General features: G+C 34.3%; 2 protein-coding genes across 2 annotated transcripts in view; one reads left to right on the top strand and one right to left on the bottom strand.

The window, feature by feature from the left end:
* Nucleotides 1-7,188, top strand: part of LOC125237080 (ALK tyrosine kinase receptor) — a 42,517-nt gene extending 35,329 nt beyond the window's left edge. Inside the window, 4 exon segments of the mRNA XM_048144032.1 lie at nucleotides 294-388; nucleotides 1,356-1,485; nucleotides 2,153-2,273; nucleotides 3,188-7,188. Coding sequence (XP_047999989.1) covers nucleotides 294-388; nucleotides 1,356-1,485; nucleotides 2,153-2,273; nucleotides 3,188-3,835 — 994 coding nt within the window. The 3' untranslated portion in view covers nucleotides 3,836-7,188.
* Nucleotides 7,189-15,059: 7,871 nt separating this feature from the next.
* LOC125237200 overlaps nucleotides 15,060-17,149 on the bottom strand; it is a 95,129-nt gene continuing 93,039 nt past the window's right edge. The window contains exons 5-6 of the mRNA XM_048144195.1: nucleotides 15,437-15,670; nucleotides 15,060-15,197 (exon numbers count right to left, since the gene is read on the bottom strand). Of these exons, the coding sequence (XP_048000152.1) occupies nucleotides 15,496-15,670 (175 nt within the window). The 3' untranslated portion in view covers nucleotides 15,060-15,197; nucleotides 15,437-15,495. The remainder of the gene's footprint in view (nucleotides 15,198-15,436; nucleotides 15,671-17,149) is intronic.

Here is a 17,149-nt window from a genome sequence, read left to right as displayed (position 1 = left end):
TAAACTTTCAAGAAAAGAATAATTTTCTATTTCTAAATGATAGATTCTCTGAGAAATGAAAACGTAAATATTTTTTATGGAATCTTGGTAGTGTCAAACCGGACTAAGTCGACAGTAGTTTTGATACACAGCAGACTGTACATATAAAAGTAATACTTATATAACGTTTACTTCAGTAGTTTATCATTTAAAATAACCCTAGCATAGTCTGTGGTATCAAAATCGTTGTAAACTTAGCTCGGTCTGACTCTAAATAAATGGGCGGTGAAATAACGTGTTGTATAAATTTATAGCTCAACGGATCAGCTGCTGCCTCATAGCAAATCGCCAACGGCGACGCCGGACCTTCCAGGAATCGAGGATTCACAATATCCACCTCTACTGAAAGGTAACATTCACAGATGTCATATATACCATAGATCAAGCAAACGTATCTACTTAGCGTGTCAAATGAACTCAGTGAAATCCACTGAGTTGTCCGTCTTTAATCGCAGCTTGCAGCTTTCGGGCGTCAATTTTTGTAAGTTGAAGTCAATCAAAACATAAAAAATGCCTCGTTACGTGATATTCAATTGCAACAACACAAAAATTATGAACAATCAAGAGCCTGAGACATACTCGTATTTAAAATTACAGGCAAGAAACAACTTCAGTACAAAATTTGACACGCTCGGCCCCTATACAAATAGATGAACTTGTTTCTTCTATATAAATAAAGTTCTGTGGTAACATTACTATAAGGATAAATGTTAAATCAAAAAAATGTATAAAGATGTACATTTTCTTTATTTTATTTACTTACATAATTATCAAACATCAGTCCTGTCTGAAGTTCGGAACCTACCGACTGCGCCAATACAAAATGAAACAAAAAATAGAGGTAAAATGGATTTCGGGTATATTCAGTATCTTATTCCTTACTAAAATCAATAATTTTAGCGACATAAAATCAATTTTATTCTAAGCCTAGTGGCATCGATTGCAGACGTTTCTGCTAATCAGAAGTTAAAAGACATAAAATCATCTACTGTTTCTAATCTGAGTGCGACACGAGTTATGACATACGACTTTTTTGCACTAGATCCACTTTCATTGTACTATTTGGTAATAATAAATTGATAATAAATACAGTAAAAGTACGAAATGGGAACTTTATGTACTAGGACTTGTCACAAACTGCACAAGAAGGTTTTTAATACTTACAATATATCCATGTCTAATTGTAGTATTGTGTACACACAAATGGGTTTCCCTAACTTTATATCGTTAGAGGTTCTAGAAAAGTCTAGAACATTTTTGTTTAAGGGTCACAAAACCAAATAGATCTTATGTGACATTTTTACTGTTTTCGGCAGCATCACAAGGATATGGCAACATTCCAATGGCGTCGCGGCGCGACAGCGGCGGCGCAAGGCGCGAGGCTGCTACTCCCGCCGCCGAGACCAACACCACAACAAAGTTTCTGCCGTCTAACTCCACTGACAGGTGGGAAAATATAGTGACCCACCAACATGCAACAGGAAGTCTTTCCAAGTCAACAAATGGTTGGAGAAATGTTACTACCGAGTCTCATTGATTGTAATTTATCTTCCATATAAACAGGGTTGCAAATAGAAAAAAAAACAAATGTTTTTGTTTTCTTCACAATTATGATGGCGCCACAAAAAATGCCTTGTTGCCACCATTGATTTTTTGTAGATTGTTTTTTTTAGTGTCAATTCCGAGCCGTAAATCTATGTGAAAAGTGACACGTTTAACGCCATCTACAAGTATAATCGAAAGCTACATTAGACATTTTTTATTGTGGCGCCGATCGACGTGGAGCGTGGAGAGGCGGTGGTGTTAGGCGGCCAACAGTAAATAATGATAACTACTAACTACAGATTTCGTAAATGTTACTTTTATAAAACCAGAAATTAAAGGTATTAAACTAAATTCGTGGTTAACATAAAGTCCAAAAAACCGTATAAAAGTATTAACTCTTTGCAAATTTTGAGATTTCGTATTTAATCTGTTTATTTTTACGGTTTTTTTTCATGTTTTTTTTTTCAAGCCAGAAAAAAACCGTTTTTTGCGACCCTAAGTATAAATAAGTCTAAATTTCGGCTCGAATGAATCCCCACATTCTGTTAACCTTTAACTTCTTCCACAGATTACTAAGTTCAGTGGACGGCGGATCGGTAGACTCAGACTCGGCGTCAGAAGACGGGCCCGCTGTGTGGGAGACTTCCTTTTCTGAGCGGCCCGAGCGGCCAGTGGATCCGGGGCCGGCGGTAAGCAACATGTCTTTTCCTTTTATCCTCATTATAATCTTTCTTGTCCTATGACCCTCCTATGGCTTCTCCTATTATGGTCCTATGGCCTGGAATGTAGCCGCACATTTACTGCTAAGATTGGGTATGTCAGCCACTTGAGATCTCATTAACGTCGCTGTAATAACCAGTTTTGAACAGTCGCTGTGGTCGAAATCGGCCTGATATGAGCAAAGGCATTTAACTTAAGGTAATAGAGGTAAGGTTGACAAAATATGTGAACCGATCTCTCGAACATGCTTGAAAATTGTAGCCCATTTTATATTTCGTCGACATCTTATGTCTTAAGAATGGATGTGATAGGAAAAGAGTTTTGAATAATTTTGTAATGCTCATGTAGTTCGCTTAAAATGTATACGTCTGTTCTAGCAAATGGAATACTTTAAATAATTTGCACTGAATCCAACTGAATGTACACGCGTTGATTTATGTGGTGATAAAAATAGACCCTGCGAGAATAGAACGTCCAAGTTCATTCATCCGTTTACACTTCTGTCTAGACAAAACAGTTGATTTTCTGAATTAAACTGCGTCACAGTCTAAAAAGCTATTTTAAATTGAATCAACATCATCTAGCTTTCAGCTCACCAGATAGCTTTCATTTATTCTCTGATAAACTTTGTTAACGTTCCTGTGTGCGTAGCCGAATGTTCAAACGCTCACGATAATATCTCTTTCGCTCTCGCGTATTGGTACGACAGAGCCAGACTACATTCGCTCGCTAAATGCAGCAGAAATGTCATTCGGCTAAGGGGCCTGTATTTAAAATCAAAACGATAATAATATGAACAACTCTTACTCGCGGCGTAAGTACCTACAGTTACGACTCTAAATTAAGATACGATAACGGAAATCTTTTTTTTATTTAAATACAGGTGGACAAATTAATCAGCATAACACCGACATCACCAAAGCCCCCGGAGAACGCCCTCTCCAAAGCGATAGACTCCTCCGTCCCCGTCATGGACAAAACCAACCACAAGAACAGCCTCATGCCAGAGCGGAAGACCGCGCCCATCGCCTCCCCCGACCCCCCGCGGATCAACGCCTGGGCCAAGGAACCCCCCAAACTCAAGCCCAAACCCCTCTGCCTAGACGCAGCACAACTAGAACAAAACCTCAACGCGCTAAAAAAGAATTCAGGCTCTGTCAACTTAACAACCATGAACATCCTCCCACCTCCATACTTCAACGTAGTCACCCCGAACAAGATATCTGACGCTAAAACTATACAAATCGACCCTAAGAAAGCTGTCATACAGGATTTAAATAGTCCCAGAGAAGAGCCTAAAGAAGAGAAGACTAAGTTAAAACAGTCAAATTCAGCAGCTAGTTTACTAAACGGTCCTATGACGGACGTTCCGTACGCGGACAGTGATAATGCTTCGTCAAGTTCTGGCAGTAACGGACAGAATCTGATTAATAATCAGAAGAATAAGAATTACTCTGACGTCATCGTTGGGGAGAGGAAAATTATAAAACAGGGTAGCAATGGGGTCGCCGAGTCTGAGATTAGTTGTTAAAGTGTAGTGTGGAGAAGCGAAACTGATAGCTTTAATGGGAATCATTACATTTTTGTAAGTCACTTCATCACTTCTTTCAAGAATTCTACTTTACTTATTATTTGAGTGATGATTTTTTTTAACTCTCTGGTGAGATGTTAATGAAATTAGCCTCGAATTTTCGTTTCGGTAAACTTTTATAATTTGGGTCAACAGGTAATTTAATCGAAAACATACATGCCATAGTAAGTATGTACTCTTAAAAACTGAAATTATAATTTGCATGGATTTTAACCATTTACCTTATACGTATTGTATACGATATGGTACGAAGTACCTTCTCTCCCACTGTTATTCCTAGGTGCTTTGCTGAGTTTTAGTTAAATATTATAGCAAATACCAAGAGTTGACCGAAGTGTGTGGTATTCAGTTTCGCTTCTATACGCGTCTAGTGGAATATACGCCATTGGTTGTGTGGAGTGATGCGGCGTTGCCGTAACAGACTTTAAAATGCTTTAGACTTAAAAAAAACTATAGAAATAAACTAAATAAGTCATCTAAGTTGTAAATATAAAAACTTTTACATCTAAATTAAGATTAATATTAGCTAGTTTAAGGATTATTTCGAAAATGTATTTTTGTCGATATGTACAAATTTGTTTTGTAATAAATGTATTTCTTTGACAATTATAATGGCTTCCTGATCGCTTATAGATGAATAGTTTATTGCTCAAGTTGCTCAATATTTTGCCGGTTGTAGGCCAAATAATATAAAATGTTAGGTTTTCTACGTAGGTAGCTCCAAGATATGTTAAAAAGGAATTTTATACTGAAAAATTGTTTTTACATAGTCGTTGCTTGGTAGCTGTGTTTTTTTCTATGAGAATTGTAAAATTTATATTGATAATATTTGTATTTTATATTGAGTTAAAGCTTGCATAATAGTTTGCTTGTCCAATGAAGCAGTTTTTAGCTATTTACGTCCTAAACAATATTAGAAAAATTTACTAAAAATCAGTTAGAATGTTGTAAACCCAACTAATCAATTTATTTATTTCCTAATAGTAAAACCAAAAGCTTAAATTTGCATGATCTTTATAAAGATATCTACAATTATTGTAACGGTTACGTTATTAAAATAAACTCTTAAAATAAGTTTCGCAGAAACGTAATAATACATATTTCGGAAATCAAACGCACATTTGCACTAATAATAAAATAGTTAGAATATTTTGAAATATAATTAAGATCATAGAAATCTTTCTACAACTATCAGTTTCGTAGATTCGCGATTTTTTTTTCAGACATTGCTAATATATACTAATTCGTTTTTTATAAAAATTAAAATAAATTAAAATTGTAATATATCGTCACTACTTTTAAAAAATCTCGTATTTCACGCTGTTCCTCAAAGTTAAAACGCAGTAAGTCTATATGCATTCCATACATACTTACTACAATTTTCTTTTCATTGACAGACGAAGATACAAGTTTTTTTTAAAGTAGTGACGATATCAATGTTGACTGGAAACGAAAACTTAAGAAGGTTGCCTAATAGATCGTTGTGTTTTTATTTTTGTTCGCAATCTTAGTTGAATGATTTATACAATTGGGGATATACCTACAAGGATTAAAGAAACAATTGAACTGAGTTTTTGTTAAGTAAATACAATTATTCTTTTAGCAATTTCAATGCATTTTCTGTCAAATCTCTATGAAATGAAAATTTTCAATTCAATTGAATTAATCATTTCGTTCTGAATAAAATGAAGCAATATTATTATTCAAAATACCTAACTACCTTTTCTATTCGATACTGAACAAGAAAAAAAGAAATATTTATATTTTTACTATTCTTTCCTATAATTTGTTGAAAAAGCCACAAAAACAGATATTTGGAGAAATGTTAAAATAAACGCAACCACTATTATAATTCTAGAACAATTAGTATAAACGTAGTAATGCTTAAAATGTTTGTAAATAATATAAAAAGTAGACATTTATTACATAAATTCCGACCTTATATATTCATATAATTATAAAAACGTTATAATTAATGTAGATATATAGAATAACGCATCTGTTTTTGTTGTAATAGTTTTAATTCCGTTAAGAATGGGTGTATGCTATCTATATATAATATATACAAATATATTTTAAAGAATCACCCACGATATGTTAGGGATAGGTCACATGACAAAAAAATGAATGTTGTTTCATTAGAAAACAATATAGGATATCTATTTATATGGAATATAAACGTGTGTAAAATTTAAGAGAATGCTTTAATTAAAATAAGAATAGAGTAAGATATAGCAAGAAATTGTTTTTTAAAGTTGTTTTTAATCAGAGTAGTGCCAATTTTGATTGTTTAACTGCCTTTCGTTTTGCATTTAGGATATTGTTTTTATTATTGAGGCATGAAATGACAGGGTATCATGGTACGATTTGTTTTTTTCGTTTCTCGTCTCTTTGTCCATGTTTCGCCCTAAAGCCCCATGAATAACGGCGTTGTTTTGAGCAGCCGTTCCTGAACGAATTTTATGCGAGTTTGTTAAGGCAATGTTCCCTGAATAATTTTTGGAACAACGATTGTATATCGTTGGCGGACTCCTATTTTATATTTCTTCGTAGGATTAAGTAATTATGGTTCTAAATGGAGTCGATTGTAAAAAGTGCAGAAATACTTCAGGGAGCATGTTTATATGGAATATTTGTAAAGTCCTCGGGCTTAACGTAACATAGTTTCGATGGTTTTTGACGGTACGAATGAAAATTAATGTAACTTTTCATATGAAAACCTATGAATATCCCGGAACAATTGAAACTAAAAATAAAGTTTCGTTCGACGAATAACGTTTTACTGTCACTTCTGTAACGTTGCTCAATTTAGAATTATTCTTTTTGAATTAGATAAACTTTCAAAAAAAAATATTTTGACAAAAAAAAAGTTTAAATGTGGTTGTGAAGTATGTATAGTGACGGAAAACATCCTAATAAGTTCCTTCGACTTGAAGCGAGTGACTCTGAAATGTTATTCTTCTGCATCATTTCTTTTGAACAAAATGACAGTATCTTTTTCATTTCTCGTGAACGAAATGATTGTATTATTTCTTGTGAACGGAATGATAGTATTCATACTGTTTTGAACAACGAAGTCGCATATTGTCAGCCAATTCTAACGTTTTATTTTTGAGAGTCCCAAGTTGGATATCACGCAATCGTGTTAAGATACATATATAAATATGCTAAATAGAAAGCACTTATGTCTACTTGTGAAAATATGGATGACACAATGAATACAAGTTGCATGTAAATTTATAAAATACAAAACAAAAGTGTAATTGATATTCAAAGATAAAATCATTAATAATAAATGTTTTATTTTATCATCCCAATACACAAATTTTCATAAATATAAGTTCTTGGAGTTGTGATCATTACAGTTTAGTTCATACTTTCAGCGACACCATTTTGTTGGGGATTGTATTAGTTATCAGGGTCTAAAAATAAAATACCGCATTACTTCCAGTTTTTATTATTAATTTCCTGTTAAATATTATTCTTTACGAAATGCTAGACATCAAATTATTACAAATACTACGGAGCTTGCTATATATGACATTAACATGATCATTCGGAGACAAAACGTAACACTATACTAAAATCACTACTCCAAATTCAGAAAACTTTGTAAGTACTCAGATCTTTTAAACGAAATGAAAACATACCATAGAGATCATTTTCAATAATACAACTTTTTGCTTTTTGAACGTAATGAAGATACATGTTAGACAACATTACAGGAATAATACTTACAAAATAATGATCACTTTTCTTAATTTCGAGTAGCTTATTAATTACATTAAATTTAGCGACGAACAGCAAAATAACCTCTGCCGGAGAATTTTTTGCTCTGAAATATAATTAATTTCTAAATTTACATATTGCAACGTATTTCGTAAAGCTTTTCACAACTATTTTATAGTACAATTATCTTCAATATTGTATGAATAACCTGAGTATTTTATCGCATAAAATATTTTAATCGCAACATACAAAAATAGCAACCTCGATAAAACTATTGTTACTATTTTTATTTCATTATGTACTTGTTCAATGGAAAAAATGTGATGAAATATTGCACTTACAAAAAAATCTTAACTAGGTTTCTACAACAAATAATACATATGGAATACTAGCGAATAACATCGATGTATGTGATATGAGCAATAATGGATAAAACTCTATCCATAAATTCAACATTTTATTATTTCATTTAAAACCCATCCATATGGTATGTAAAACATATAATAAAAGTAGCTACAGTAAGCTGCTGAGTTAATTTAGTATAATTTCATTGATTAGTAGACGACGAAATATTAACTATCGCCGGTCAAACCATTTCCACTAGTAAAAGGCGCAAAATTCAAATTTTATATGTCGATAAGCGTTCGCGCCTACTCTTTTAAAATTTGCCGTTTTTTCTAGTGACGGAAATGGCTGGACAGACTATATTTTGAATTGGAACAAGTTTGTATTACATTTATTTCCATCATAAAAACGAAAGAAATTACGCATTATTCCTTTGGCTATTAATTAAAAAATCAACTGCATAGTTTTCTTGGATGGATTTTAAAAGAATATGTTGGCTACTTACTACTCAAATTCTTATTTATAATCAAATAGTAAAATTCGCCAACATAAAGAAAATACCGAATTTATGTTTAGACCCAAAAATAGTAACCAACTAAATATTTTTACATGTATAAAAAATCTCTTACCTACACTTAAAGTGATGCCAATGTATATATCAATTTTTTTAATTTTAATTGCATTATATATAACGATGTAATACTTTTACAACAAAACAGGACAGTACTACAATACTATGGAATAATATTTTATCAGTAATTCAAATCCTTTTATAATAAAATCACATTGATAATTATGATTTTTTTCAATTTCCGATACATCAAATGAACATAGGGTATAAATTGTATGTACTATAATTATAACAATTAAATACACAGTATAATTTAATATTAACTCTGATATACAATGAACAATCTCAAATATCTCCCAAAATTAGTATTAAATCAAATTAAATTATTGTACTTAATATTTCCATAGTGTAGTACCAAATAGTTCAAATAATTCTATTATCAATACCAATTGTAAATAAGCCTATATCAATTCAATTTGTAAATCTGTAAATAAACAAAATTGCCTCAACCCCCAGCTTAAACTTAAATAATCGTCAAATAAAATAAAAAAATGACTTGTATAAATTGCGCTTCATTATATGTACTCTACGCAAAAAATCTCAAATTAAAATCACGAATCACGTCTACATCGAATTTGGCGCTAAAAGTTTTCAAAATGGCTACCGCACTATAAAAAAAAGTATTTGAAAACGTTTCGCGCCAAAAACTACATAACCAAACATTCCATTTTCAAAATACACTCACACTATCACATAGCTTCTAACTGAAGGCTCGTTTAGAGCGTTCGAGCGACTGGCACCAGTGCCGCTGGCAAGTTGCGCTTTCATGCCAGTAGCAAACCCTTTCCTTGGAAATACACCCACTACGTTTTTTTTTAATTTAATCAAATGAGGTTTGATGTTTTTTTTTAAACTTTGCCAAGAAAAGGGTGAAAGGAAAGCCTTTATGCCGTAAAGTTAGAAGTCGTTGTCGCTAGACGCGTCGTATGTCTCCGCGATGTGTGGCGGCGGCTGGTAACGGCCCGCCGTCAGCACGGGCCCGTGGAACGACTGAGATCTCAGGACGCTGCTGTAATCATATAAAAAAGAAAATAGTAACTTGTTATAATGCCCACAGAGTTACTAACATAGTTGCCCGGGGGACAAACTTACTGCCCGATGTTAACAATGCTTACAGTCTGACCAAAACGAGTAGAAATTAAAAAGTGACAACATCGTAGTGTCGTCCCGTTTTCTCACACATTGATTTGGAAGCGATGACACTATGTATAAGGTTGCCATTATTTAATTTCCACTCTTTTTGGTCAGACTGTAGTTATTGTTTAGTTGCCACGAGGATGGATTTACTGACCGATAATAACAATGTTTATAAGTAGTCAGACCGATGTGATGCGATCAATGTCAAAGTGGAATTTCTATAGATAAAAACGTCATTCTGGACACTGACATTATGAAATTGTAAGAATTATTCACATCGGGCAGCATTTTTAAATCTAAAACATGTGGACTTATTAAGCATTAATTTATCTTTTCCACTTTTTGTTTACCGATTGTAACCATGAAAAACAATAATGCCTAAATAGACATACCTAACTAATATACTGAGTTAAAATGTTCACAAAACTGTAGACAGTGTAAATAATGAAATAATATTTTATCCCAGTCTTATGGAACTACTTACCATTTCGCAACTTTAATAAAATAGTATTAAAAGCTTTCATTGCAATAATCAGGAGAACAGTGCACAGTCAAGAGAGGTTAGCATTAGCCTTTGTTAATATTTAAGTAGTGCGCGTTTGGGTTAGTTGGCTTAGTAGAAAATATATAAGGACGGTGCATCACAACGTGTTATTTACATAGACAGTTTATCTGTGACAGTTTTCACAAACATAATAGTACATTACATCAGAGGCCGGGAAAATGAGGATTTCCGGCCAAGTGGGTATATATACCCGGATAGGGATACGAGGCCGGGAATCCGTTTTCACGCCGAGGCATGTATACTGCTTTTCTCAAACATACAATGAAATAAAAAAAATGCTCTAAAGGACAATATTTTATAAAAAAAAGTTACTTTGCAGGCCTAGGCCTAAAAAATAATATGAAATCCCTTTACAGTCCTCTCGAGTTCTTGCGCCCAAAAAGCGATACTTCCCAGCCCATTTTAAGGAACGTAAAGACAATATTTCATTGCATGTTTGAGAAAATATTTTTTTTGCAAGTACGTGCGCGTTTCTACAGTCGTATTTTACTAGCACCTGTCATACGAAGAAGTGGGTGCAGGATTTTGATAGACTTATTAGTAAAAATTAGGGTGGTTCAAAAAATATATTTTTTATTTTGATCCCAAATGTCAATATAGGTACAACATTTCAGCGAGATCAAGTAGTGTTTAGGGGTCGCGATGATTTGACGATTTTTCAGTTTTCATATAAAATTTTAACAGTTTGGTACAAAATAGTAAAAAATCTAGAGCATATAGAAAATAGGCATTTTATTTTCGATGATAACATATTATTGGACTTTATTTTTTGTGCGATGTTGATGGAGCCTTAAAAGTCAGGTTGAACCTGAAGCCTTAAAAGTCAACAATAAACAATTTTTAGCCAATTTTTGTGCATTTATTAGCATTTTGATATATAAAAACACCAAATGTGACAGTACGAACAGACACCGGAATACGAATTCGAAAATGAGTCTTGCTTGCATTGCGCCGGACATATTTGCTGATTTTACAATTTGAAAATTTTCGACTTCCATACTAATGGGCTCCTACTCCTACTTGCAAATCATCGCAACCTCTAAATGAGCCAATAAGAAGCAAATTTTTGGTACATATCAATTTTTCATCATAATGAAACAAGAAAAAACCTGGGGAGCGAAAATAAAAAACCTTTTTTTTCTCTCCATACATTCGTGAACCACCCTAGTAAAAATACAAAAAATATTAAGCATTTTAGAGTCCAAAAAATTCCAGGTTAGTAAAGATTCAAAAGATCAATCCAATCAAAAAACAAATAAAATATAGATTTTTTTTTTTTATTAAAAACAAATAAAATATAGATTATATTCGTATTATAATATTGGCAATTGTTGTGCAATCTAAATTTTTAGATTATAATTCATTGATACGAAAGCGCAAATTTAAGCTGTCCTGTTCTTATTATCAGGACAAAAAAGACACAATAGGCGAGACGACTAAAAAAATAAAAAATAAACTAATGAGTTCGTCATTTCTTTATGTAGTCGTCATCCCTATATTGACTTGCTAACTTGCTAAGTAAGTAAAGTGTAGCTATATGATAGAATGAAATAGAAATAGATAGTAATCTACTTTCAATTCTATCAATTAATGGTCTTTTTTCTGGACTGGCAAGCAGTTTTGTGTTACATATTGCTTTGAAAGCGAAATTCAAGCCTTAAAACACCATAGGTATAGTTGGTGCAGTGTCGGACGCCACAATTGTCAGCTTATATTTCGACTGTCAAACTGTCAAATCGACTAACCTCACACACGAGATGGCTTCCTTCTAGCGGTAATGCATGCACTTTGACACGTGTCACGCTCTAGAATACGTAATGACATGTTAACATTAGTTTAAATAAAGAAAAGTAAAATTAAATGAATGTTAATAAGAAATTATAGTAAAATTATGGGTAAATTATAAGAAATCCTATTATGTTACAGTGGTATGACAGGTTAATACAACAACCAACATTATAAAAAATGGTATATGCATTAATTTAATAAGTCTTTTGTTACGTCTTGCTCCCTGCAAATTTGCATTGTCGCCCATTAACCCTTCGTCTGTGTCTGTCAAAAAATTGTCATAAAACAATTAACTTTGATATTTATTTTAGAGGCCTTCACTCACGAAGAGGTCCGCTCGTTTAAATAAAGTATAACATATAGATGTAAGTAGTAATAAGTTAAAAATGAGTCGGAATAAAAGGCTTTTTTATTTTTATTTTATTTATTATATTATTTTAAAGTCCAACGCTCTATGTTAGGATCCTTATCAAACACAGACGAAGGGTTAAAAACAAAAATATCAAAACTACTCCTGTCTACCCACAAATATGCCTTGGTTATCATAATCTTAGTAATTTTTTTAAATCACGAAACCGTTTTTACGCACTTGTGGAACGCCAAGAAAAGCAAACATTTTAATAACGCCGCCTCTGCAAGGGCGTAAACAAAAAAGGCAGTAAACGTCATAATTTCATCGAAGTTTGACATTTAAAATAACAGTTGCCCCGGTGAGGCTGTCAAAATTGTTGCAAACTTATCGTGGGTTGACTGTACTTGACTACTACTTGCTCACTAAGATCGTGTAAACCAAGCATGGCAGTGGCACCTACTTAGTCCCGCCATAAAAAAAGTGAATCATAGATAATTTTCCTTCCCTTTTTTAGGGTTCCGTAGTCAACTATAGTTTCGCCATGTCTGTCTGTCCGTCCGTCCGTCCGTCCGCGGACAATCTCAGTGACCGTTAGCACTTGAAAGCTGAAATTCGGTACCAATATGTATATCAATTACGCTGACAAAAGTGGTAAAATAAAGAGTGAAAGAAAATGTTTTGTTAGGGTACCCCCCCTACATGTAAAGAGGGGACTGATTTTTTTTTTCATTCCAACCCCAACGTGTAATATATTGTTGGATAGGCATTTAAAAATGAATAAGGGTTTCCTAAAATCGTTTTTTGATAATATCAATATTTTCAGAAATAATCGCTCCTAAAGGAAAAAAAAAGTATGAAAAAATCACAAAAGTAGAACTTTATAAAGACTTTCTAGGAAAATTGTTTTGAACTTGATGGGTTCAGTAGTTTTTGAGAAAAATAGGGAAAACTACGGAACCCTACACTGAGCGTGGCCCGACACGCTCTTGGCCGGTTTTTTTTTTTTTTTTTAAGTAAACCATAGACAATATTTCTTACCTGGCGGTTTTGGGCGGAGCTTTAGTGCCGGGCGACTTGCCTAGAGCCGCGGCTTTGCGCGGGTCGTACGATGCCCGTCGTTTCCACTTTTCTAATTCTTGTTTCTTTTGTTCTGTGGATTTTTGATTAGAATTAGATGTTATATTACTGCAGACAACATATTGTTCCGATTGCAGCAAACACATTTGAAACTAAAGACGTAAACAAATTAAACAATTGAGCTACGCGAATCCTCAGCATAGCGACTACAGCAAGTGACTAGGATCTTTTAAAACACCACGATGAAACCACTGAATCAAATTGACCCATCTTTAGGTAGAGACTGGGTCAAATTGACCCATCACTAAGTAAATACTGGGTCGAATTGGCCCATCGTCGGGAAAAGTTACTGGGTCAAACTTACCCATCTCAATTTGCTGTGCGCTGCCTTTCTGAGGCCTCTCCGGCAACACTGCCACGTAAGTTTTACTCGGGTCGCGGCGAAGGAAGTTCTTCGGGGAACTTTCGGACTTATACTTGGAGATGTCTAGGTAGCGGGGAGTTACCGGCTTCTTCAGGGAGGTGGTTGAAGATGACATGGAGAAGTCGCCGCTGTACCTGAAAAAAAAAATGTTTCGGTTAATTATGCGACAAATTAAGTAAAATGATACAAGTGCGGAAAAGAGGAAGTTTGAAACGAGTGATAAATGAAAGCGAAGTGTAATCGACAGTTACGAATTTTCCCTTCGCACGTGTATTGTATGTACTGCTTTTTCAGTACATATGGCCCTTTGAAGATTCTATGTCACAAGAAATGTACTACTTTGAGAACTAGAATGGGAAAAGAAGCAGGATATGTAATTCGAAAATGTAGCATTTTTAGTACAAGTTTTTATCACCGACTTTTCTGTTCATACAGAAGTAATTGAGACAATTCTAAAAACCCCAAACACGGGTAAATTGCGTTGTTTGATCTCACACTTTCATAACTATTTCATCATCAGATATCAGATTAGGTCGATGGTACCATAATATTGCATTGTCAGTCTTGTCAGCGATAATACCTATACCTAAAGTAGATCCTACTACAGTTGATTAAAACCAAGATTAAAACTATCATAAAACTATTTTGAAAATTGAAGACGTCTATAGCAATCGAAACTGACACCAACCCTAAACTTTTTTTTTGAAATGGAATTTCTTTGAGTCGGGCGGTTAAACGCCCTTTACTCGTTACAGGACGAGGCTCCTATACATCCGAGTGTATAGGGCTAAACAACCAACCCTAAACTAACCTAAACCTTAGTCACTTTATGTACGATCTACGATAAACAACCGTTAGCGCGATGTAGAAATCGCGCCACAAGTAACAGCGCCATCTCTCGAGTGATTGTAAACATAATGCTAACCTCTGTTGCTTCGCCTGTGCCGCTGCTGGCTTCTTCCCCTGTCTCATCACAACTGGAGCGCTCCTATCTTCCGTCCCGCTCTCTCCCTCCGTATCACTTGTCCCTGTAGTCATACTCTTCTCATGACTAAATATCGAAGAATTCCTCGGACTGCTCCCATTGGTTGTTGACGTATCGCTGTCTAGAATGAAAGTTTTTCTCTTGTCTATGGCTTCGGCTTTAGAGAGGAAGTCTATGTTCTCTTTGGTCGGCGTTATGTCGTCTAGGATGAAGGTTTTCCGTTTGTCTGTGTGTACGCTGCGTTTGAGTTTTTCTGCGGGTTGGTTGACCTGTAAATAGTTGAAATAAACAATTTATTAACTTATAAACTTTCTGTACTCAAAAACTAGTTTCCGTATCTCAATCTCGTCTACTTAAGAACTCCGTTTCGCCGTAGCTAAATTTTAAAATCGATTTCTAAAACTATATCTACAATCCACAACAAACGAACGATAGCGCGTTGTAGAAAATGTGCCACATCTAACAGCGCCATCTCCCGGACGATTTAGTAAACTTTTCTCAACCTTACCTGGAAGTTAGTAACATAGTCCCTCGTCATCACCACATCATTATTGACCGCTTGTCTTCTCAAATCACGATATTCTTCGGCCTAAGATCCAAGATGTCAGAATGTGTGGAGGTAATCATAGGGTCTATGGGTAGCGTCATAGGGTCCTCTTCCTCAGATGAGTAGTCAAGGGTTTCTAAATCCGCTATGTTGGTAGTATGGAAGGATTGTGAGCGGTGGACTGGTGATGAATGGCTGAAATAGAATATAAAAATTGTTTATATAAATAAGTCGCAAAGTTAACAGACCGAGCTTTGATTTAGAATAAAACACGTGAAAACAAAAACTCAAAAAAGTGAGTTACCCCAAGTTTTCACCCCCAAACACGCCGTACTCTTCTTACCTCACCAAGTTCTACTAAATAAAATCGTTTCTGAAATCCCGAAAGCATCTACACTCAGTTCAACCTAACTTGTCCAATCATGTACACAAAACACTGCTGGAAAACATTATCTCAATTTTCTCTGGAATTGCACATTAACCATCACTAAAAATGTTATGATACACTTAAATAAACTCACAAAGTATTGAAATCAATCAAAAAACTACTGAAAAATATCATTTCTAAAAAGATTTTCATCAATAATTGTAATTACGAACGGATGACATCAAAAACTCCTGACATTACGAAGTCTAAATTGTCTATGAGTCATAATGTTGGGATGACAACTTATCGTTATGAACGATCGATATGAACGTTTGAGTTTGTATAGCTTTGAAAAAGTGCGTTGATATTAATTACAATAATTTATCAGATTTTTTACCGACTTCTTTACGTTTTATTTCCTACCTCTTTACAATAAATATTTTACTCGGTTTTTTTTCATAATTCTGATTAAAAAAACATTTGTTTTTTTTTCTATTTAACCCTAATCTCACTCACAACACACTATTACTATCAGTATATTTTTTGTTGTATTAATGTTAATGTTAGGTACTATAAAATGAATACTGTACTAGCCTTTTCCATAGGATTGTTGCAAATGTGACGAAACCTAACAAAATTTAGTTTTTACATAAATATTGTGTGACGTAAAATTGAAAATCCTCTGATGACGTTAGCAGCGTTTATTTACAAATTATCGTTAATACATCATTTTATCGATATTTCCAATCACTAGTAATTGTCTTTGATCATATTTGACGTTCCGTTTGTTTACATGATAGGACAAGTAAAGATGAACTGACTAGAGATGTGTCGTTCGCGAGTGAGTGATTTAAAAGAACTATATCTTTTGACTGAACTCGTTCACTCTTCAACTCAGTAGCGATTCAACTCGCTCATTTCGCTCAGTAACTCACCTATCTCAGAGTTACTTGCGCGCTCTTTCCCACTCATGATTCGAATGAGCGGGGAGCGGGCTGAACCAAAAGAGCGAAACGATGCTAATGTTTCGAATGACAGCTTCGGAGCGATTCGGAAGGATTCGCGGTTTGGCAATATGGCGGTATCGTATCTCACGATTCGCCATCTTGCTCAAAATAGTCTGACAGATTCACTGAGCGAAATGAGTGGAATGAGCGAAAGGAGTGATATATATCACCGCGAGCGAAAGATATGAATCAATCTTTTCATCTCAGTGAAGCGTTTTGCGCATCTCTAGAACTGACTGAAAGAAAAGATAGTCTTCAGAACTGTGTAGTAAGTAGGCCTTATGAAAAACTAGCGTTATC

This window comes from Leguminivora glycinivorella, chromosome 20 (assembly GCF_023078275.1).
Source record: "Leguminivora glycinivorella isolate SPB_JAAS2020 chromosome 20, LegGlyc_1.1, whole genome shotgun sequence".
Lineage (NCBI taxonomy): Eukaryota > Metazoa > Arthropoda > Insecta > Lepidoptera > Tortricidae > Leguminivora > Leguminivora glycinivorella.
Note: the sequence above shows the minus strand (reverse complement) of the source record. Positions and strands in the feature narration are given on the sequence as shown.